General features: G+C 37.0%; 1 protein-coding gene across 1 annotated transcript in view; it reads left to right on the forward strand.

Moving 5' to 3' along the window:
* Positions 1–2831: 2831 nt before the first annotated feature.
* LOC142354613 (uncharacterized) overlaps positions 2832–23805 on the forward strand; it is a 105499-nt gene continuing 84525 nt past the window's right edge. Inside the window, exons 1-3 of the mRNA XM_075406950.1 lie at positions 2832–2985; positions 6641–6763; positions 11297–11572. Coding sequence (XP_075263065.1) covers positions 2962–2985; positions 6641–6763; positions 11297–11572 — 423 coding nt within the window. The 5' untranslated portion in view covers positions 2832–2961. The remainder of the gene's footprint in view (positions 2986–6640; positions 6764–11296; positions 11573–23805) is intronic.

Here is a 23805-nt window from a genome sequence, read left to right on the forward strand (position 1 = left end):
GCTCTGCTACAACAGAAACTGTTTAGTTTAATTGAACAATTCTAATTTACCAAGAAAATTCACAAATGATTTTACTGAGAAAATGGTTGAGTTGAACATCACTTCTTTGCAAACTTTGCAGATGGATTCATAGAAAAAATAATCCAGGAGTTTATTGAAAATATTTTAGATGTTTTTTTTTGTCTATCGAATTTAATCCAAATTCAAACAATGACTAGCTGGAGGTGTACTTTTACCAATTTTGGTTTTTTACGGCATCTAGTGTGAATAAAAAACTTAAATTGATTTTGATATTGAACAATTTTGCTTATTCAAAGAGGTTCAAACTGATAATAGTGAAATAAACAAATTCGGACGTTTAACTAAATTTGACTGAAAAAAATGCAACTCGTTTTTTATAGTTAAATATTCGTAACGTTTTCAAAATTGATCTGATAGTTTTTCACAGTCTCTTCTCGTCGCTAATGAGATATTTTTTTTACGTGGATTGTGTTTAATTTTTTCTAAGTTTTTGCAGGTGGTAAAACAATTCAGGCTGAGGTCCCAGGCCTAAATGAACTCTGATCAGACATTCCAAGACCAAAGTGATCAAACTTTGGTGCCCTTTAACTCAACTCTTTACCCTTTAATTTCTGCCTGGGACCTGGGCAGCACTAACTTAACTCTTACTTGTCAATTATTTTTTTTTGACAATGATCAGCACAATTTCTTACAAATTTTAAATGATATAACAGCTTGTTGTTCAGTTTCATCAGCTGTCTGAAATCTATTTTGATAGATTCTAGAAACTTATACTTCAACTTTGGAAAATTTGAAATGTCAATCAAAATTACGGCTCTAAATTTCAGAATCAAGTCTCTAAATGATTGTTTTCTTAACAATTTGCAGTTAGAATATTTTATTGTATTTCTAGAAGTTTGTTCAAAAGATTTTATCAGAGCCAAAGTTATGAGTAAATAAGATAGACATTGTTTTGTAAACCAAATTATATTTCCACTGTTTGTTTACTTTCTCAGTAAATATAATGTTAGAATTTTGATGTGCAGTTTTAGAATGATTGCTCAACTGTTAAAGATTTCATGTAAATTAGTAATTCGGTGCAATTTTGATGACGTTTTTCGTCTGTTTAAGTCAAATGACTTCTTTATCAGTACCAGGACTGTAAATACTTTGTCCCCGAATTAACCTCAAACCGAATTAAAGTTCAACGCAGCAAGATTTCGTCATAAAACCTGTCAAACTTTTAGTAACTCTAAGCGGGAATTTAATTTTAAACCTGCAGGTCTTGTTTTGTCAACTTGAAATTTATAACTTGCCTCTGGAAATGACCTCCAGTTAGGAGAGTGGAAAGTTCAAATATCAATGGAAACATTTATCTCTTTGTTATCATTTGGTTTTATTTCACCCAGATCTGTGAATTTTTGAAGCCTTGTATCGACTGGCCGAACGGTTATTTAGCAGAAAGTTAACTAAGTAGAAATCTCAGACACAATCGTGACCTCTGTTCAGAATATCTCAGTCACAAGTGACCTCTGTTCAGAATATCTCAGTCACAAGTGACCTCTGTTCAGAATATCTCAGTCACAAGTGACCTCTGTTCAGAATATCTCAGACACAAGTGACCTCTGTTCAGAATATCTCAGACAAAAGTGACCTTTGATCGGATTGTCCCAGACCAAAAAAAACCAGATAAAATATGTTCAGACCATTACCTAGGTTTTCGTGCGTTCGAATTTTTTTTTCTAGAATTTGCGATTCGATCGCAGGTGTGGGTTCAGAGATGGCCTGGTTGGAGGTCACTTCGGTCTGGGACCTCGACTCGGTTTTCACTTTTGTTTTCACCTCGACCCGGGTTTTGTTCTCCCAGTTGCGTTTCAGAGATCTGTGCTCGCCTTTCTTTTCTTCTGAGCAACTTTAATATATTTGCTTATGTGCGGAAATTTCCAATTTCAGCGTCGTAAAACGAAATATGCAGATTTTATAATTGATTTTAATAATTCACGGCTTCCGTGTTTTCAGGTTTTAAGTTTACACAAACTATTTTCACGGAACGGTACAGGTGTAAATTTTCGTTCTCGTTTTTTCAAAATAGTTTGTTCCATAGCCCAGATCTGTTCAAAATTCGGCTGTTCAAAATCATAGCCACAGACCAAAATTGCAAAAAGGCTCCAAATTTAATTTAAATTTATTTGCAAAAACGTGTTTTTGGGCTTTATATAACAAGTTTTGTACCGTTAATTTTTAAAAAATTGCATGCTTTTGCGGGCTTTTGCGAGAGTGATATGTTTCATAGAAACAGAACTTAGAATTGTACCCTATAAGTGATATAGCCTGCTTCGAACCAAGTTAAGATAACATAAAGTTAAAGTAAACTTTATCAGTTAGACAAGTGTAATAAATAGGGCTTATTTTAGGTTCACCTAGAGATAACTTACTCCTATCCAACGGAATTATTCACACAACCCAGCCCTGGACAAACACACGCGGGCAAAAAGACCCAATTAAGCCAGAAATTGTTCCTCCACTTCCAGATATTAACTCCAAATATCTGGATACGTGCCCGAAATCCCTTCTTGGAAATTCTGTAGTTCTGGCTAATAATGGTATCGAAGATTATGGAAGTCTGGCTCCTTCCCAGAACGGTTCTTGCAGCAGTTGTTTATGTGTAAACAACGATAGTAACTGCATAAATAAACAAGTAAACAACCAAAACAACTCGCCATTACTACCCGACCTGCCACCCAACTCTATGGATGCAACCCGGAACTTGAACGGCTCGGGGCTTTACAACCCGATGCTAGAAGACGCCGAACAGCACCATCTTGACTCGGAAAAACTAAATAGGAAAAATAGCACCCGCGTGAACAAAGTAGAAGTTACGAGAATGGGGAGGGGGTAAAATTGCCACCCCAGCCCCCAGGAGGGTGCAAGCTGGTCAATGCCAGTGGGCCTCAGAGTTTGATGGCAGAGTTACAGCAAATTGAGGTCAGTATTTTTTATTCGTTCATTTTAATAGCCGAAAACAAGCAAGGAGGCTCGGCGCCGTGAGTATTGTGACCCAGCGTCCCGATTCCCTTGCTCATTTTTTTTTGCACAAATAGGGAAATTTAAAATATAACAGACAGAAAGTAGCTCTCATGTAGTCCCATGTTGCCAGCCATAAAAAAATCCCGGTATTTTAAAAAATTCCTGTAATCATAACATGGTAATAAATGATTCCCAGTATTCATAATTGTGTCCCTAATTGTCTTATCCTTTTATAGTATCTTGGTACCTGTAAAAATACATAGTAGTAAATCAGTACTAGGCATTCTAAATCCAGTTATATCTAAAAAATTGTTTTGAGTTAAAAGTATCCAGTTATATCTAGAAGCTTTGATTATACAATTTTGAAAATGTATTGAACAAAAGACAGTATAATTTTTTTTTCTGGAACAAATTTAAACAATGGTGAAGTCCTCTAAAGTGTCAATGCTTGCAATCACAAAAAATGGTAAATTCGGACCCGAAGAATCAAAATTTGTCTAAAAATTACCACAAATTACAGAAAAAACTTAGAGAATTGATTTAAAAAATGCGAATATGGTTAATTACTGGAAAATGTGGATGGAATTTTCTTGCTCTTTTCAGAAAAAAATGATTTTTGGGTAATGCATCGTACAAAAATTTTCTTGAAGTGAAATTTTCAAGCTGAACAGTATATTTTATACTGAATTTGGTATAATAAAAAATAACAGCTAAAATCAGCTAAATACAAAAAATGGGAGTAAATCTTTAAAAGTGTTCTGTTATGTTTTTCAAACAGTTAAGGTTCGAATCATTGTCGTATATTTTTAGATAGTTTTTAATATTGAAAATTTTTTTCAGGATAACCACATGACAGTTTTTCTTTTCACGGTTACAGTTTTCATTTATATTTTTACGTTAGGTAAATGAGATAACCAGGCTCTCTATCAAGGTACTCAATTCCCAATATTTAGGAAAGAGATTTCAAAATTCAAACATTTCATTTACAGAACTATCATTAGCCTTAACGAAGTATTAATTAATCTTTCTTCTTTACAGGAAAGTTGGTTCAAACAATTTAATGGTCAGAAAAATGAAATCAGGATTTCAGAAAAGAAAGATATAATGTCCAACAAATTGGTTTCTTGCGTTTTTCTTTCTTTTTCTTCCAATTTTAGAAAAATCATTTGACTTGCTTCGCGACTTATAGCCTGAATTCTTCTTCATTCCTGTTTTGTTCGACTGAAAGGTTAAAATGAAAAGACTTTTTTTTTCCAATTGGCGGGGCACTCTTTTCTTTCCTTAACTAAACCGGATGCGGAAACAACCCCCACGGAAAAAACCCCCACTTCCTTTTAGATCGCGGGCCATGGTCATGTCTCAGCGATCCATCAGACTTGATATGAAACTATCACAACCGAACAAATTATCACTCCCGAAATTCAATTTCGAAATGAGGGTTTATTTCTGTGGGTTTCTTGTCCTAGATTCTAACTAAACAGCACGTCTTGCTTTTTCAGCGCTTTTGCTGTTCTTGAAAAATTTACAATTTATCAGGGGTTTTCAGTCAACAGGGGTTTCAAGTGTTCCATATTACTTTTCATTCAGATCTTCAAAATAACTTTAACACAATTGGCCCAGAGGTTGAGTCCTCTGATACTAAATTACACATCCTGAGAACTAAAACTATAATTAAGCAATGAAACCATTACTTAGTTAAAAGTTGTTTATTTTTCATTGGGTATATATATACTGTTTGGGGAAAACTTCCAAATTAAACGATAATAAACTTTATCAAATTCTTCTATTTGAAACAAGTTTTCCACAAAAATTATGATTATGAGTGTAAACTCAGTCCGCTAATTTTGCTGAATTATATGCACTATATGCATATATATATATATATATATATATATATATATATATATATATGCATATAGTGCATATAATTCAGCAAAATTAGCGGACTGAGTTTACACTCATAATCATAATTTTTGTGGAAAACTTGTTTCAAATAGAAGAATTTGATAAAGTTTATTATCGTTTAATTTGGAAGTTTCCCCAAACAGTTTTTACCCGAACAGCATTGAGTTGCTGAGCAGATGTTTAGGGCCTGATTAGTCTCTGGGTTTGCTACTCATGGAAGTTGCTGAGACACTTCAAGCTGTTAAGTTGAGGGAAATATTTAGTGGTTTAGACCCCTCACTCAATCTCCTTTTATTCAACCCCACACCCCTCTCCAATCGCCCAACCAATCGTCAGCATTTTTCTTTTACCCGTAAGCCCCGAGTTCCGCTCATTTTTCCCCTGCTCTAACCCAGCCCAGCTCTAAACTTTTGCTTCACCCCTCTCAAAAAAGCCCTGCTATCAGAACTCCCTCTCTCAGTTAAACAAAAGCTGTCCTCCCTAAGCCCTGTTTGCCAGTCCTTTGAGAGCAATTAGCTGACGCTAGTCCGTTTTGTTTCTTTCTTGTTATTTAAAACACTCACGTGCACATTTTAAAATGCCGAAAGTCTGCAGTGCCAGAAGTAAAAATGCCAGAAGTTGCTACTTAGCCAGAAGTTGAATTTCGTTGACTTTCGTTTTTTAAAACGTGCGCGTTTTCGTGTTTTAAGCATGGTTCTCGATAAACGCCAGAAGTTCTCAGTGACTTCAAGCAGAGTCGCTTAACCATTACTTCAACCTTATCTCGCCAGCTGAGATTACTTTTTCAAGCTGTGTCAAGTATGTGTTCATGTACACGTGGCTTAGCTTATTGGAGGTTTCTGTAAAAGAAAATTTCAAAAATTATAGACTCAAACAGTATCAACATTACAAGTCTTTTTATACGGAACAAAATTGTTTCGTTTGATCATTATGTGTCAAACACAGAGCACAAAAATTTGATATTCTTAAGCGAAATTAACAAAAAACTCATTATTGCTTTAATAAAAGGCCAATTGTTCATGATACTATGTCTTACTAAAGTATTTCAGAAAAGTGAACTGTTTTTGAGAACAGAACAAAAGACTGAGAAAGTAACAAATACTGGACCGAAATATATCAACTGTAAATTTTTCTTTAATGCAATTAATTTTTGAGCGTTTCCCATTTTTGAACGTTTCTCGTTTCTCTCATTTTTGAGGGTTTGGTTTGAAACGAGTATAGTAAACTTTGTGCAAAGATTGTGAAAAGTGAGAATTTAAGGACGAAAATGGTTCAAATGAAAAATTGAGTGAAATTTTAGAAAAGAAATAGACAAAACTAAAACTCTAATCACCCTACATTGTTTACCCCCGGGCCTGCAAAAATCGAATGCCTATTTAAAAATCAGAATCAATAAAGTCTCAGAAATCTATCGTCTTACGACATTTTTGATAAAATTTCAGAAGTGCTTGTCAGACCTTATGTTTTCAAACTCGAGCAATTTAATTAAAAATTTTTTGCAATTTTAAATGTTGCCAAGATCTGGATAGGGCATTTGCTATGAAAACATCAAGTTTTTGCTTCACTGGTTAGGAAGCTAATTCGCATAGATCCCAACGCACTTCAGTCCCCCCCCCCGATGGATCTGAGGTGCTGAGTGACAATTATTGGACCAAAGCTGAGCTTTTTTAAGCCTGGGATTATTGAATGGAATGATTTTTTTGTTCAGCAAGAGGAGGAGAAACACCTGAGAAGGATGATGCACCTTGACTCCTCAGATGATTGCACGACTCTCACTCGCCTCTTCTTCCAAGAAACCTCTCTCGTCCACGGGGTCGCCAGAGCTGCCAAGGTTGGTAGAGTTCAGGTGATTTCAGTTGAGTAATAGTGTACGCCGAAGTAAATCAAACATCTGTTTTGTTATACCGCTCCTCCCAACAAACAAAACACAACACACACACACACGCACACCGCACCACACACACACGCACACACACACACACACACACACACACACACACACACGCACGCACGCACACACACACACACACACACACACAAAACACACACACACACACACACACACACACACACACACACACACACACACACAAACAAAAACACACACACACACACACACACACACACACACACACACACACACATATATATATATATATACATATATGTATATATATACACACACACTCAAACACAGACACATACACACACACAAACACACACACACACACACACACACACACACACAACACTCACACACACACACACACACTCACACACGCACGCACACACCTAGCTCTCTAGCTTAGTAGGAATAAAACTTTTTTGTCGCTCGAGTGCTACTTTTTTATAACATGAACACAGGAAAATCATATGAACGAAAAAAGTCTGAACCTGAACGCACTAAAATCTGAACATCAATTCACGAAAAATTTCGTGAATTCTTAATCAGAATTTTGGGCGTTCATGTCCATACTAAAAAAAACTTTTGTGACTTGCAAGCCGTTTGAAGATGAAACCCAGAGCACATAAACATCCTGATACCAACAGAGAAACACTTTTTTGCTATTGTGAGAAAAATTCAAGGTTTTTTAGGAATGAAGTGTACATCTAAGAAGCCAAGACTTTTTTTAGAACTGAAGTGAAGCCTCTTGTGATTGGTGGAGAGTTAAATACACTGTTAGGATACTTTGCGAGCTCCTTTCGCGCACTTTGATTGTCTCAGAGTCTAATGACATCATAAAATGTGAGGTGATATGACGTAGAACGTGGTGTGCCTACGTGTCAGTTTTCTCGCACTTTGAAAAAAGGGTTTTTGAAAAAAGGCCTCTCGAAAAAAGGGTTTTTGAAAAAGGCCTCTCGAAAAAAGGGTTTTTGAAACATATTTGTTCCGACCGACTTCAGTGGGGGAGGAACTATATACCCAAATGGGTTTTTTTGTTCAGACAAACTTGGCCAAACGATGTAATCATCGTAGAGAGTTGTGAGTGAAATAATTGAAAAGCCCGTCCAGCGTACAATATGGAACTGAAAAGATTTTTTCATTTTTTGTTTTTAATAGGGAGTTATCGAAGTTTAAAGTTTTGTGAAAATTAGACGTAATGCAGGTGTTTTTATTCACAATTTCGGTATTTTTTACCTAATTTTCGTCAACTTTGCTCAAATTTGTTCAAATTGTCAACTGTAGTGTTATTCATTTTATCTCTAACGATACAATAGGGTTATTGAATTGTTCGATCCGAGTTTTTTGGCTGGCATTTATGCTAAATTTTTCAAAAACCAGACTTTTTCGACATCAATTTTGCTTTTCTTAGCCTTGCTTTAAATTTGCTGGAAGTAGATACCTTAAAACTAGGGTTGAAATCTTTTTAATCTTGCAAGCGAGTTAGTTGTACTGCCGCTGTCTTTGAGAGTATGCTGGAATTATAATTGTGCCAGTTTTTTGCAAATTTAAGCTCGATAATTAAACAAAATGAATTTTTAATTCTGACAAACTGTAAAATTTTGTTTAATCATTGGTCTATTTCGTAATTATTTGAACAAAGGAGTATTTTTATAGACAGGCAGCAAATCATTAGTTGATCTTGATCATGCCATGGACCCTTCCGGTAAATTTTTTTTAGATTTTAATGGGGCGCGAATTTTTTTTCAAAATATTTCCTCTATGTAAATGTTTTTCTTGTAAATTACTGACAAGAATTGCAAATCCGGGCTCAATTAATGACAAATACTATGTATAATTAATGAGGCCCAACGATATTGTATTATGATTTCAGTTTTTTGGTCATGGTTTTCATGGCTCTGACTAATTGTTTTCGTAAAAAGTTTATGGACTTCTTGAGTTTTGCGTTCTTTTGTTATCTTTTCTGTAGCCCAAAGACTTATTGTCCCCAATCAATGATCCAATTATTTTTAGGAGGTATAAATGTACCTAAAGAATTCTTTCAGTTGTTATCTAATGTCTGTTATGACTTTGAATATATTTGTTTAAATAAATTATCGGTTAATTTTTGAACTTTACGTTTTCAATTTTTTTTAAAATTTTTGAGCATGATTCAAATTTTTTTAGTTCAATTTGTTTCTTTGTCAAATTATCACAATATTGACAAGTCCATTTGAAGGAAAGTATAGCAGAGAAAATGCAAAACGTTGAGAAAGGCTTATCTGAATATGTTAATTGTTTTTGTTATAAAGTTTATGCTTTTTGGGCTGAAACAAAGTTGTCTCGCTAAATTTTATAGTTTTTTGTCTTTGCCTATGTTTGCGGTTCTTTCTGTTGTTGTACGATGTATAACTGATAACGATAAGTCTCAATTGCTTTCCCAAGACGTTTAATTGAACCTAGTTAAAGATTTGATTTTATAGCTGTTTGTTTTAATGACTTTCAAATTGAGTTTTTTAAAAAGATTTTTTTCAACTGTATCCCTTTCGCTTTCATTTTCGTAACCATGTAACTCAATTTCACTAATTACTAGTTTAAAAATACTTTTGTTTGTTCAAACATTTTTTCGAGCTTGGTTATGGGTTGTGACTGATTGCTGCAACTAATAATTTCATAAAGAATTTTCGAGATTACTTCACTGTTCATTTTTCGGGTTTCTTGTTGATGTCATGTCTACGTAGTCCTTTTATAAGGAAGTCTTTATGATGTTAAGATGAGCAGAAGGTGACCAGTTACTGATCTTGCGTGTTCTATCTTAAAATTATTGTGCCTTGAACAGTGTGCTCTCGTAAAATTGTTTGAAGTTTTTGCTTCTTTATATATTTGTTGTTTTGCAAGGTCTTGACTTATTCTCATTATTACCAGGCCCAATTGAATTTCTGATGTCTTTCAGCTTCAAGCATCGCTTTTTGTTGAAATTTTAAGTCTGTTATGAATTTTGAAAATATTTGTTTTCAAAATCATATTTGGGTTTTTGAGCTTCGTCATTCTTGTAAATAGTTTTTTGGGGCAATTTTTAGCTCAGTTTCTGTAAACACAGGTCACAACCCGTTGCCAGTGAGTTTTTGGTTCATGTCTATATTGGTTTTCGCTTCAAACATTTGTTTCTTGGCTTTGTTACTACTCTTACTGCGAGATTTCATAAAATATTTGAGATTTTTTGTATTTGTACATTTTATAGGATTTTTTGTTATTTTTTAGTATATAACAATAATTGTAGGTCCCATTAGCTTTCAAAGTTTGCGCTATTGAACATTTGATAATGACATGTTTCAGTTGCTACCCATGGAGATATAAATAAACATTTTATGGATTTCTTTTGATATCTCATGACATTAATAACATTATATATTAATAAATATTAAATATCAATAACATTAATAACATTAATTGATGTAAAAGAAATTAATTGTAAATTTAAGTGAAATTGATTGTTTTCAAAAATAGGGACGAATTTTTGAACTTCGCACCTCTTTGCTCTTTCTTGTCGACCTGTTAACCAGTCTCATTGACGACAGGTTCCATATCTTTTCTATTGAAGTATAGGTCGAATTTTTTTGTTTAGGTTTTATCTGATGCGAGTTTGATTTTGTTTTGATTTTATTTATTATAGACATGGAGTTTTGGTCGTAAATAATGTTCATTTGATATTCATTATTGTCCTTTCTAGTAGTCCTATTATCAACTTCGTTTGTCGGTCCTCTAGCGTGGCATTATTGTGTTCCATTGGTTGTTTATTGAACGATATGTATGTTTTTGATCTCTTCATCATTTGGTAGCCAATTAAGTCAAGACTGTGGATGAGCGGGGTCGGAACTTTATGTGTGTACGCACATTACCGAGCCTCCTTGTTTTAAGTTAGGGAGCTGAAAAGGTGTGCCGAAAACCAACCCAACCGAACACTCGGATAAGTACGAGAGGGTGATGTAAATATGGGGTATAAATATATATGTAAATGAATAGACCGCGAAGTTTTATCACGCATCTTTCTCGTCAATGTCGCTAAATGAAGAGTGGCCAGAAAACAGTGGAGAAAATTTATATTTTAATAAATTGCAGGTGGTATAAGTTATGCAAAAACCCGGGGGTAATTGCAAAAAGATTTGATTAAAAACATTAGCAGAGGCTTTTTATAGCGTCCTTTAAGTTATTCAACACCCATTACTCATATTGGACCTTAAAAACCCCTAGATGGCGATAACAATCGAGTAGTAATAATAAGATCATTATTATTCCTCGCATTTTTATTGCCATCCTGATGATATCAAGCTCTGAGGCGATGACGAGTTGTTGATTAACTTCGAAAGGACCATGATAAGCGTATTTTGCTAATAGTACACCTCCCCCCCCCCAAACCACCCAATCATCCAGCGTTTTTAAAAGTCTGAAAATTGACGCAGACCTTGACACTGATTGTTTCAGGTGTCTTCCGACTACAGAAGGGTGCTCTGGATAATCCTGGTGCTGGGTTCTTTCTCCGGCTTCACCTGGCAGACATGCAACCTCCTCATTGACTTCTTCGCCTGGCCCGTCTCAGTTGTAACCCAAATGGAAGATTCTAGAACATTGGCATTCCCTGCTATTTCCATATGCAACATGAACAAAATAAAGAGTTCTAAGTTAAACAACACGAGGTTCGCGTCACTTCATCAATTGGACAAATATGCTGAAGAGATTATACCCAGTGCCCTATCTCAGGTTTTTACTTTTCTCGATTTTACAGTTAATTAAAAAAACGCGATCTTCTCCGTTTGTGCCCCCCCCCCCCCCCCCCCAGAGGGTTAGATCCCCCCCCCCCAGAGTTTTAGATCAGGTTCTGATTCAGAGCCTGATTCAGAGTCTGAAATAGAGAAAATGTGACCTGAATCAGACTGTAAATCAATACTGATAACAATCTGAATTTTGTTCTGATTTTGGACTGAATTTTCCTTAGCGTTAGGTACGGGTGACTAAAATTCATTTTCGTAAATGAAATCGGATATATCTAAATTAGTAATCTCAGCCCTGGTAGCGATGCTTAATGAGTGTGTTATAAGCATCAGTTTTTGTCTCAATCCGTGAATGAGATTAAAACAGGTCGATAAATTCAGCACCAAAAGAGATAGGAGACATTTGTTTTCACTTGTGTTTTTCTAGAAAAACTGCTTTTTCTAATTAGTCTTCTTTTTTTATTATTTTCCTTTTTTTCAATATTTTCCTTTCAACTAAGTTGTTTTGCTTTGGTCTGTTTTTTTTTGCTGGGGGGGGGGGGCGTTGTTGGAGACAATTGTAGGCTAACCCTTCTACCCTCACGGCATTTATTCTTTCTACAATCTTGCGACATTTATCATTTCTTTGCTGCCGAGAGCAAACAAAATTACAAAGCTTTTAATCGTTGCTTTTTTTGCAAAACATTGCTTTTTGAATAAAATTCTATAGATGTTCCCGTACTTTCTCTCTGTATTGCATATATTTTTTTAAAAATGTCGATACTTTTGTACAGGAAATGTCTACTGTGTTTTTTTTTATCAGACTCTTCTTTTTGCGAGTCCCCCAATCTCTGAAGTATTCAAAATTTGTTTGAATTGAGGTTTGGGAGTGAATGTTTTGATGTTTTGAACCGATTTTAAAATTATTAGAGAATTATGTATAGTTGTTTCGAGAAATTTTGATGGTCATAAAAGTTGCTGATCAAGTTAAAGTTTTTATCTCGTACTCTCATATTTGGCAAATAATATTTTATTTTTATCTTATGATTATCTCCAGCATTGTTCAGCTATATTTTTACTTTATTCAAGAAGTTCAAGTTAGAAACTTCCTCAAATTCACGTGACAATAATAATTACCCAACCCCCAAAATCGTTGCACTATTTTGCTGGATATATCGAAATCCCTGCAACCATATTAGGTTGTTGACTTGGTTTTAAAAGTTGTCTAGTTAACTCAAAACAGCAAGTTCATTAATTACAAACAGTTGTATTCTCTTGTAGTTAAGACTACCCAACTAAGTTGCCAAGATCCAATTTCAAAGAGAATTGATTTGAGTCTTGTAAGTTCGTGGAACTTGTATGGCTTGTAGTTTGTACGATTTGCACCTTTGTCAAAGATTGGGTAAATAAATGGGTTTTGTTTGAAGGTAGATCGCACGCATGATTAAAGTTGGTTTGGGTTATTAAGGGTTATAACACTCACATTTTGAATTGGTTTAAATGTTATTTAGGGTACAAACTTGTGAACATATTGCGGAAATTGATATATCATGAAATAGTTTAAAAATAAAAGATCATTAATTTGGAGCTGTTGCCTCCCGCCCGTGAACAATTTTTTAACCATGTGTAAACAATCTAATGCTTATTCTGGATATATTCTATAATTTGACATCCTCGTAAATTTTTAAATTTTTTGAAGGATTTCGACCGACAATTCCTTGACAATGCGAGTATGCTCTCTATGAAACTTTAATGTTGAGAGGAGATTTGTCTAAAATGGAAAGATCAAAACTTTTTTGCGCCATATATTTTGATCCGCCATCTCATTACATTTGTTTCGTTTTTTTTTAAATCTTTCGACTAACTTTTTAAAGTAGACTTGAAGTGTTTTTTATTTATAGCCGCAAAGCGATAGCTCAGACTGTTATTGGCCTTTCATTGATCTTTTACAATTCAAAAACTTTGAATTATATTGGGGCGCTGTTTTCTAACAATCCAAGAATTGGATTGTCAGGGGGGCTCAGTTTGACGCGAAAAGGAGTATTGGTCGAGCAAACGTCTTTTTTTTATCACTAATTTTCCTGGAGTGTATTTGAAAAAGGATGTTAAAGTCAATGCCGCACGTGAACTAATTAGGTCAAACGACTGAACGAATTGAAGAGAAGATCGAGTGATTTTCATATTGCGTTTTTGATAGCGAGAAATATAGTTGTGAATAATTTTTGCAAAGCGAGCAAAATATTTTGATCACCTGCGTCTTTTTCGGAGCAGTTTCTTAATTTTTTTGCTATATTTCTTGTGTATAGTACGGCTAGGAGACTTTCCGAATTCATGAACCATAAATGAGTGTTTTAAATGCAATCTTGAGCTATTTTTGTAACGGCTGCTCTCCTATCAAAGTCAAGGAAAACTTTACACCGCCCAGTTCGTTTCAGCGGTTTCAAATCTGTCCGGATATTGTATTTTTGCAGTTAACTTTTGTGAACTGTATTATCCGCTATACTGTAGAATTCCGTTGCATTACTTGATATTCAATAATGTCAAATAACTGCTTGTTCAGCTTTGCCGAATAACAAATAACTTTGCTTCAACTAAGCAAAAGTCCAAAATTTCAACTAACCAAATAGTCTCAAATTAGATTTTTTCAATGATATCTCCTTAACCACAAATGCTAGTGAGATAAAATTTCACAGGGTTATGAGCGTTAGGTAGGCCTACTATCTGATGTAAGAATAAACAACGCTGGGTAAACTGCGTTGGTGGGGCTACCTTTTATATTTTATACCCAATCTTAATACATGGGCGAAATACAAAGTTTTGTATATCTTTGTAACCAAGTTCTCAGATCTACCGATCAACTAACTGGAATCAGCCTAGGCAATTGGTAAATGAATGAAACAAGAACGAACAGTTTAACTGCTCTGTAACTCTACTTATTAGAACTTCGTTCCGCAATGTGAAAATTTGAGAATTCCAAAGTCAATTCTATTTTCAATAAGTCAGAGTTAAAGTTAGGCTGTACAATCAAAAATATGATCTACAGAATCAAGACACGATAACAAGTAATTTACCGCTCAAGAAAGTGTGCTTCAATACGCACTGTATGTCAGTTTAATATCACCAAAATTGCAAGTTTCTTCTGATTTTTGGTAGTTTTTCAAGCTCATTTTATGCTGCTAGTCACGTAGATTTACGTGTCAAATTCAACTGTTGATTGGTTGTAGATAATGATGTCGACAGAATGTGAACACTTTTCCATAACGTCACTTTTTCAGTGTAAATTTGATGTCATGGGAAATCTGTTAACCATGTAGAACTTTTGTCGAATATTCTGTATCAATAACAGGTCGATTCGCAATCCAATCGCAAAGAATCTGATGCAATACTGTTAAGTCGTAGTATTGTTTTGCTGGTTGTTTAGGTAGTTCAAGTTTGAGTTATAGTTTGACTTCATGAATGACGATTGTGTACTAATAATAGTTGCTAAATATAAATGTTGAACAAAATGAACAAATCCGTTTGGCTTCGATAGAATGTAGCATTAATTTTCGCTTGTCGTGCTATTCTAGCTTTAAGGCTTGAAATGACCTTGAAGCGCTATTCAATTTGATTTCTGAGTTGTTAAGCTCAGCCGCAATATCGCTGGCCCTGTTTTCCATCGCGAAAACATCTTTTCCAGGTAGTACTGGGGCGAGCTTCACTACTGGTCTCTTGTACACTCCGTCGTTCGTTCGAACTATAGCTGACCGAATCTCACCGTCAGACCCATCGATGGTCTCCGCAACTCGACCTAGATTGTAATATCCACGCTTATCGCTGTCTTCGATCAACCAAACGAGATCGCCTTCTTTAAGGGTTTCGTTCGCCGTAGATCGCCATTTTTGCCGATTATTCAGAGTTGGCAGATATTCTTTACGAAATCTGTCCCATATGAGATTTGCATAGGCTTGAGTTTGTCGAAAGAGCTTCCGATGATCAACAAATTCTTCCGCGCATGGCAGATAGGGTAAGCAAACGTTCCTGTTGCCAAGCAAGAAGTGATTGGGGGTCAATGCTTCTAGGTCGTTAACATCTGAACTGACTGGAGTCAAAGGTCTCGCATTCAAAGTCTGCTCAACGATGCACATTGTTGTTGGAAGAACGTCCTCGGTGACTGATCTGTTCCCCAACACTGCATACATTGCTTTCTTGCAACTTCTCAACAACCGCTCCCATACTCCTCCAAAGTGAGGTGCTGCGGGTGGGTTGAACTTCCATCTGATCCCTCGTTGAATTAGATGTTCTTCGATCCCTTCTTTGTTCCATGCCGCAACGTACTCTGCAAATTCTCTTTCAGCTCCAACAAAGTTTGTTCCGTTGTCACTGATGATTGTACTTGGCTTGCCTCTTCGGGCAATAAATCTAATTATTGCATTGAGACAACTGTCTGAGTCCAACTTAGGTACCACTTCTATATGCACCGCTCTCATAGTTAGACATGTGAAAAGACAACACCATCGCTTTTCATTTCTTCGCCCAATCTTCACAATGAAAGGGCCGAAGTAGTCGACTCCAACATTTGTAAAGGCTGTTGAAGCATCTAACCGCTCTTCGGGTAGATCTGCCATTACTGGTGCTATCGTTTGTGATCTGCCTTTTCTGCAGGTAATGCACTTGTTCTTGATTGATCTTAAGGCGTTCCGTATGCCTAGGATCCACATCTTCTGCTGAACAATGTTTCTTACATGCTCAGTGCCCTCGTGTTGATTGTCCTTGTGCTCGTTTCGCAAGAATAATTCAACCGCGTGATGTTTCCAATGTAGCAAAATTGGATGCTTTGCATTGAAGTCCAATTGGCTCTTGCCTATTCTGCCTTTGGCTCGAATAAATCCTTCTTCATCTAAGAAGGGTGAGAATTGTAGGATTTTGCTGCCTTTTGGAATTTCCTTTTCAGCTTTGAGAGATTTCATCTCTTCACCAAACTGTTCTTGCTGTAGTAGTTTGAAGATCGTTGCTTTTGCTTTTTCTCTCTCTTCAATGCTAACTATGAGTGTTGCTGGTCTGTGTTTGTTCAATGCTCGCTGTACGTATACCACTGTATTTACTAGTCTGTTGAAGTTACTGAATCGTTCCCACTGGATAACAGCTTTCTTCTCTTCAGCCTGTATCATGAAGACTGACGAGGGTATATTCTCTTCATCAGAGGCAAATATGAGGTTCACTTGCTGTGGCCATTCGCTTTCTGGTTGTTTCAACCAGGCCGGCCCAGTGAGCCACTCACTTCTCTTGAGTTCCTCAATGTTGATTGCTCTGGTGCCAATGTCCGCTGGGTTGTTGATACCGCTTACATGTTTCCACTGTGAAACATCAGTTGTATCTAGTATCTCAGCCACTCGATTGGCCACAAACACTTGTTGTTTACGATGGGAACTGTGTATCCACTGCAATACCAAAAAACTGCAACTAGAGTCTGACCAAAAACTGCAACTATTTATCTTCATTTCATGTTCCTTGACTATCTGTTCTTTCAACCTTACTGCCATGACTGCCGCTTGCAATTCCAGTCGGGGTATTGAAAGATGCCTCATCGGTGCTACTCTGCATTTTCCAATGACAAATGCTAAGTCAGCTGAGTATTCTTTTGGTTGCGAGCGTAGATAAGCCACTGCACACATCGTGTCTTCAGATGCGTCAGCAAACACATGAAGTTCGGCTTTATCCCTCTCTCTGTTGAAGTACCTTCTATCGATGCTTGTCTCAGCCACTATTGGAAGTTGTTCTTTCCATCTCAGGAATTCTACCTCTTCACTGGGCTCCACTTCGTTGTCCCAATGTTGTCCATTCTTAGTCCAGATGCCTTTCAGAAGTCGTCTCATATTAACACTGAACGGAGCAAACAATCCGATCGGGTCGAATACTGAAGATACCAGTGACAGAATCTTCCTCTGGGTTATAGGTGCTTCAACTTCCTTGTTTGTACCTCTGCATACTTGAAGGCTATCATCAGTAACGGTCCATTGTAGTCCTAGCACTGAAGATCCCTCCGTATTGGGCTCCACTTCGACGTGCTTTGTGTTGCTGATTGACTTCAAGTCTTCTGGGATTGCTTTTGTAACCGCATCATTGTTGCTTATCCACTTCTTCAGTTCAAATCCATGTTGTGAGAGAAGAGGTTGTAGTTGGTTGAAAACTTCAATTGCTTCTTCCGGGGTTTCTACTGATTTGATGAAATCGTCCATGTAGAAGTTGTTTTGTATTGCCTTCGCTGCAATCGGATACTCCTTTTCGTTATCCAGTCCCACTTGGTTGAGAGCATAGTTTGCACAAGTTGGAGAACTCTTAGCTCCAAAAACATGACGCTGATGTTCGTATATCTGAACAGGTTCGTTTGTTCTTGAACGCCATAAGAATCTCAAGCAACTTCTATCCTGTTCGGGAACTTGCACTTGTAGAAACATCGATTCGATGTCAGCTATCAGGGCTATTGGTCCTTCACGGAATCTGAATATTGTTCCAATCAACCCATGTAGCAGATCAGGTCCTGCTAGTAGCTTATCATTCAGGCATACTTCTTTGTACTTGGATGCGGCATTGCAAACACGTCTTACTTTGGCAGGCTTGTTCGGGTTTAGCACTGGATGGTGTGGCAAATACCATTCTTTCCCGAAGGTGCCTTTCACTTCGGACTCGTGCAATATCTTTACGAATCCCTTTTCTACGTCTGTATCTATTGACTGTTGATACAAATTCTTCAGGTTTGGGTCCCTTTGGAATCTTCGCTCCAGTGAGTAAAGCTGACCCAAGGCTGAGCTGTAGTTGTTCGGTAGGTTTGGCTCTGGTTCACTCCACAGCATTCCCACTTCGTACCGCTCGCCTGTGAACTTTGTCGTACTCTCTAGCATCTTTTGTGCCTGCAGTTCCTTTTTTGACTGACTGACGACGTTGATTTTGGAAGCATAGGTTTTTATGTCCCACCAGGTTTGGATATTCTCAGCCAATTTCACATCTTCTGTGAAGGCGAAATGACAAACATTTTGTCTTCTTTTGCCCGTCATGGGTCCACTGACTACCCATCCTAGCTCTGTTAGAACGGCGAAAGGTTCACTTCGTGTTCCTATCTTATAGTCCAATGGGCGTTGTAGCTCATAAGCATCTTGACCGAGGATGATGCCTACTTCCATCAAGTTGAAGCTTTTGTTGGGTAAAACACTCAAGTGTTTGAAGCTTTGCTTCAGCTTGTTGTAGTTATAGTTTGTGTTTCCCAAAGAGATTGACGGGTGTGCAAACGCTTCGATTGAATGCACCTTTGAATGTACTCCCTTTATTTTTAGAGAAACCTTTTCTGTCTTCAGATCCTTCGTTCCGTGTATGCCAGCTATGTTGAGCGTCACATCGGTGCCTTGGGCTCGTAACTTCTCTTGCAAACTTTGATCGATGAATGAAACCGTTGATCCACTATCGAGGAAAGCATATGTGTTCAGCCTGTTGCCACCGCTCTGTATTGAGACAGGAACTATCTGAAGAAAGCTAGTAACTTCTTTACTCTGAGTGATTGTTGCTGCGCTTACGTTGACTGCATGATTGCCCTCGTACATTTGGTTTTCTGAGTGTAGCAACCGGTTGTGCTCCTTGATGCATCCATTGATGCCGCACGCATTGACTTTACAATCTTTGATTGCATGTACTTTGCCTAGACATCCGTAACATAAGCGTTGCTTTCTCACTGCTGCGTACCGATCATTCACACTCATGTTCCTGATTAGTGGACAGTTCCATATTTTATGAGTGCCATCAGCTAGCGGACAGTGATCACTTTGCGTTTGCTTCGTTTCTTTCACGTTCGAACTTGCACTGAAGTTCGATGTTTTCGAGAACCGTTTGTCTCTATTTGTGCTTCTTCGGTCTTCTTCTCTGCGCTCTCCCTTGAAAGCTGAAAACCCTTCGTGCACGAATGCTATCCTTGATAGCCATTTTTCAAACATAATCAGGTCAGGCCAATCTTCATCTTTATCATCAACATAGAACCACCACTTCTCTTTGAGAACTTGGGGTAGTTTATCTACTGCCATATAGAGTGTCGAGCTTGATTGCAGATCACCAATCTGCTTGTACTCTTTGAGCACATTCACAAAGTTCGAAACAAAAACTGAGAAACTGATCAGACCTGTTGAGTCGTGAGGTTTCACCTGACTTGCTTTGCGGAGACTCTCCAGTTGTGCATCAATGATCACATGAGGCCTTCCAAATTTCCTCTCCAGAATGCTCCATGCAGCACCATAGAACTGTCCAGAATAGCCCATTCCAGAGATTGCTGACCTTGCTTTGCCTGTCAGCAGAGTCTTCAGATGGCTCATCTTCTCTGAGTCTGGTATTTGTCATTGATCCACTGTAGCAATGAACATACTAGACCACACCGGCCATTCGAGAGGGTTCCCGTCGAAGTTGTTCAACTTCAGCTTTGGTAGGCTACTACTACCTGAATAGCCAGTGTTGTATCGTAATAGACCAGCTCTGGGGGAAACGTCTCGGTCTTCAACACTTGAGGATCGGTCTCGTGAACTGCGATATCGTGAGAAGTGACTTTGCCTGTTCACTTCAGGGGTTACTTCGAAGCGAGCTGTTGATCGATCTGGTGTTAGAAGGTTGTCGATTCTGCTGGCCCAGTCAGAGACATCTCTTTTCTTGGAGGTCCAGTTGAATGGCGATTTGTCTCGAGCACCAGTTGATTGGGAACGAGCATCATCGTTCTCTAACGCTGTTCTCTTCACTTTGCGCTCTAGCTCACGCTCTTCCTCCAGCAGTTGATGCTTGGTTTCCAGTTCCTTCATTTGCATTTCGAGCTCTAGCTTCCTCCGCTCGAACCGTGCCTGTTCCAGTCGCATCTTGGTTTCAAATTCGATATCGGATTTCTTCATCCTTTCCTCTCGCCTTTGCTTTGCTGAAGATGTTTCCGAAACATTCTCCGTCTCTTGGCCACTTCCTGTTGCTCCATTTTGCACTGTTTGAGCAACTGGGCTGTCCTTTGGATAGTTGTTGTGGCTCTCACTGTCATTCACAGCTTGGGTTGCGTCGTTTTGCTCTGCATTCATTTCTGGTTGCGTGCCTTTGCTTATATATGAAAGCCAATGATAGTCCAAACTTGCTTTGCACTTCCTTGCTTCTTTCAGATGTTCTTCAACGAAATTTGCTTGGTAGGGCACAAGCTTGTTTCGACGCTGCAGTTGCTTGGGTATTTCTTCCTCTAGGAGGTGGACGGTCTGTTGATAGAGGACCTTTAATTTGTTGGGTCGATCCGAATCTTCAATTATTTTGTAGCCAAGACATCTTTTATTGTTGACTTCTTCCACTAAGTCTCGGAATCTCTTGTCGTACCTGTGAGCTGTTGATTGAAGCTCCTCTCTGCTGGTTGTGCTCGAATTGCCTGGTTGCTGTTTGCTTTGCTTGTTCCGTTTAAAAGAGGTCAATTCTTCAACGTGTTTTGTGAATTGCACTCTTCTGTTCGCCTCACTGGCCTGTTGCTGTTGATTTGTTTGATTCTCTTTTGGGGTTGCCTTCGGCAATCTCTTCATCAGGTTGGACAGCAGTTTGCCTTCCACTGTCCGGGTCGGCGGACCAAATGTAACGGCTGCTCTCCTATCAAAGTCAAGTTCGTTTCAGCGGTTTCAAATCTGTCCGGATATTGTATTTTTGCAGTTAACTTTTGTGAACTGTATTATCCGCTATACTGTAGAATGCCGTTGCATTACTTGATATTCAATAATGTCAAATAACTGCTTGTTCAGCTTTGCCGAATAACAAATAACTTTGCTTCAACTAAGCAAAAGTCCAAAATTTCAACTAACCAAATAGTCTCAAATTAGATTTTTTCAATGATATCTCCTTAACCACAAATGCTAGTGAGATAAAATTTCACAGGGTTATGAGCGTTAGGTAGGCCTACTATCTGATGTAAGAATAAACAACGCTGGGTAAACTGCGTTGGTGGGGCTACCTTTTATATTTTATACCCAATCTTAATACATGGGCGAAATACAAAGTTTTGTATATCTTTGTAACCAAGTTCTCAGATCTACCGATCAACTAACTGGAATCAGCTTAGGCAATTGGTAAATGAATGAAACAAGAACGAACAGTTTAACTGCTCTGTAACTCTACTTATTAGAACTTCGTTCCGCAATGTGAAAATTTGAGAATTCCAAAGTCAATTCTATTTTCAATAAGTCAGAGTTAAGGCTGTACAATCACAAATATGATCTACAGAATCAAGACACGATAACAAGTAATTTACCGCTCAAGAAAGTGTGCTTCAATATGCACTGTATGTCAGTTTAATATGACCAAAATTGCAAGTTTCTTCTGATTTTTGGTAGTTTTTCAAGCTCATTTTATGCTACTAGTCTCGTGGATTTACATGTCAAATTCAACTGTTGATTGGTTGTAGATAATGATGTCGACAGAATTTGAACACTTTTCCATAACGTCACTTTTTGAGTGTAAATTTAATGTCATGGGAAATCTGTTAACCATGTAGAACTTTTGTCGAATATTCTGTATCAATAACAGGTCGATTCGCAATCCAATCGCAAAGAATTTGATGCAATACTGTTAAGTCGTAGTATTGTTTTGCTGGTTGTTGAGGTAATTCGAGTTTGAGTTATAGTTTGACTTCATGAATGACGATTGCGTACTAATAATAGTTGCTAAATATAAATGTTGAACAAAATGAACAAATCCGTCTGGCTTCGATAGAATGTAGCATTAATTTTTGCTTGTCGTGCTATTCTAGCTTTAAGGCTTGAAATGACCTTGAAGCGCTATTCAATTTGATTTCTGAGTTGTTAAGGTCAGCCGCAATAATTTTTCTGATTTCTCCATTTTAGACACTTTTTTAACGTTTTGTGAACTTTTTTTTTCACGTTTTTAGTTTCTGGGAGTACAATTTTGGTTGAAATTAGTTTTTACGTTGCATTTGTAGTCTTTTGACATCTGCAATATTAGTTTCAATTTTTTTTAAACAAACTTAAATATGCTAAATTTAAAGATTTTTTTACATAATTTTTCTTTCCTTGAAGTATTTTTCCGTTTCACTGATTTTAAGAACTCTGTTTTATATTTAATTGTTTATTTAGAGTTTGTCACAGGGTTTTGGTTAATACTTGGAAAACATTTAAGGTTTGATAGCACATATTTTAATAAATTTAATTGATCAGTACTGTAGTTTTTGTGATATTCAGTGTTTGCTCACGTTTTATGCGTTTTACAGTTCGTTTGGGTGTCGCGTATGAACTCAAAAAATAGCTGGAACTCTTTCTCATTTTTAAGTGGGAAAACTTTTTGAGACATTGCAAATTTTGGAGAACATTATTACAACATGTAACAGATCTGTAGTGTTTGTTCTCTAACTAGTTCCTGTTCCTCGATTTTTCCCTTTTTCAACTTGTAATATTGGTAATATTTATCTTATCATTTGATTGTCAATATTTGAACTAAACTAAAATATAATCGACGTCCTATACTACACAATGATTCTGGAGTCAACCTAAAAAATTTCCTAGGAAAAATTTTAATGTGATTTTTCCCCGATAAATTGTTTACTTCGCTTGTTGTTTCAATTTGAGTAGCATAACAAAATGAATAGTTGTATTAGTTAGTGGTTGGCTAGTGTAAGTTTTTTTTTTATTTCGAGTCGGTTCCAAAGTCTTCGGGCTATGTTTTTTTTGTAAGACGTTTTCCCATATTTTTCAAAGATTTGAGTTTTCAAAATGGAATAAACAGGTATGCCCCGTGGGCATTAAGTCTCCTTAGAGGTCCAAAGCTGATTTTAGTAGGGGCATGGGAATGATTTTCAATTTTAACTATCACAAATTTTTGGCAATTTTTCGATAAAGTTTATTTTCCTAATTTATCGATCTTTAAGAGCCGGTGAAACTTTTTAAAGCTTAGAATTAGTTTACTGCGTAGCCTCTGGAGACAATGGAAAAGTTTCCAAGGTAATAATATCACAAAGTTCAGCCAGTTTTCAATAAAATTTACCATTATTTCAAAGTTTTTGATTTTTTTGTCAATTTTTTAGTTTATTGACCTTTACGGGCCAATAAAAATTTTTTAGATCTTGCAGAATGGTTACTGGAGAAATTCCAGAGACGGAAAAATTATAATGAATATTTTAAAATTGCAAAATGGATCATTTTCTTTAAATGTTGGCCGTTAAATGTTAATGGCCGTTAAACCTATTTCAAGGCTTTTGCGTGGGTCGATGGGTAT

Source organism: Convolutriloba macropyga, chromosome 15, assembly GCF_964194025.1.
Source record: "Convolutriloba macropyga chromosome 15, txConMacr16.3, whole genome shotgun sequence".
Classification (NCBI taxonomy): Eukaryota; Metazoa; Xenacoelomorpha; order Acoela; family Convolutidae; genus Convolutriloba; species Convolutriloba macropyga.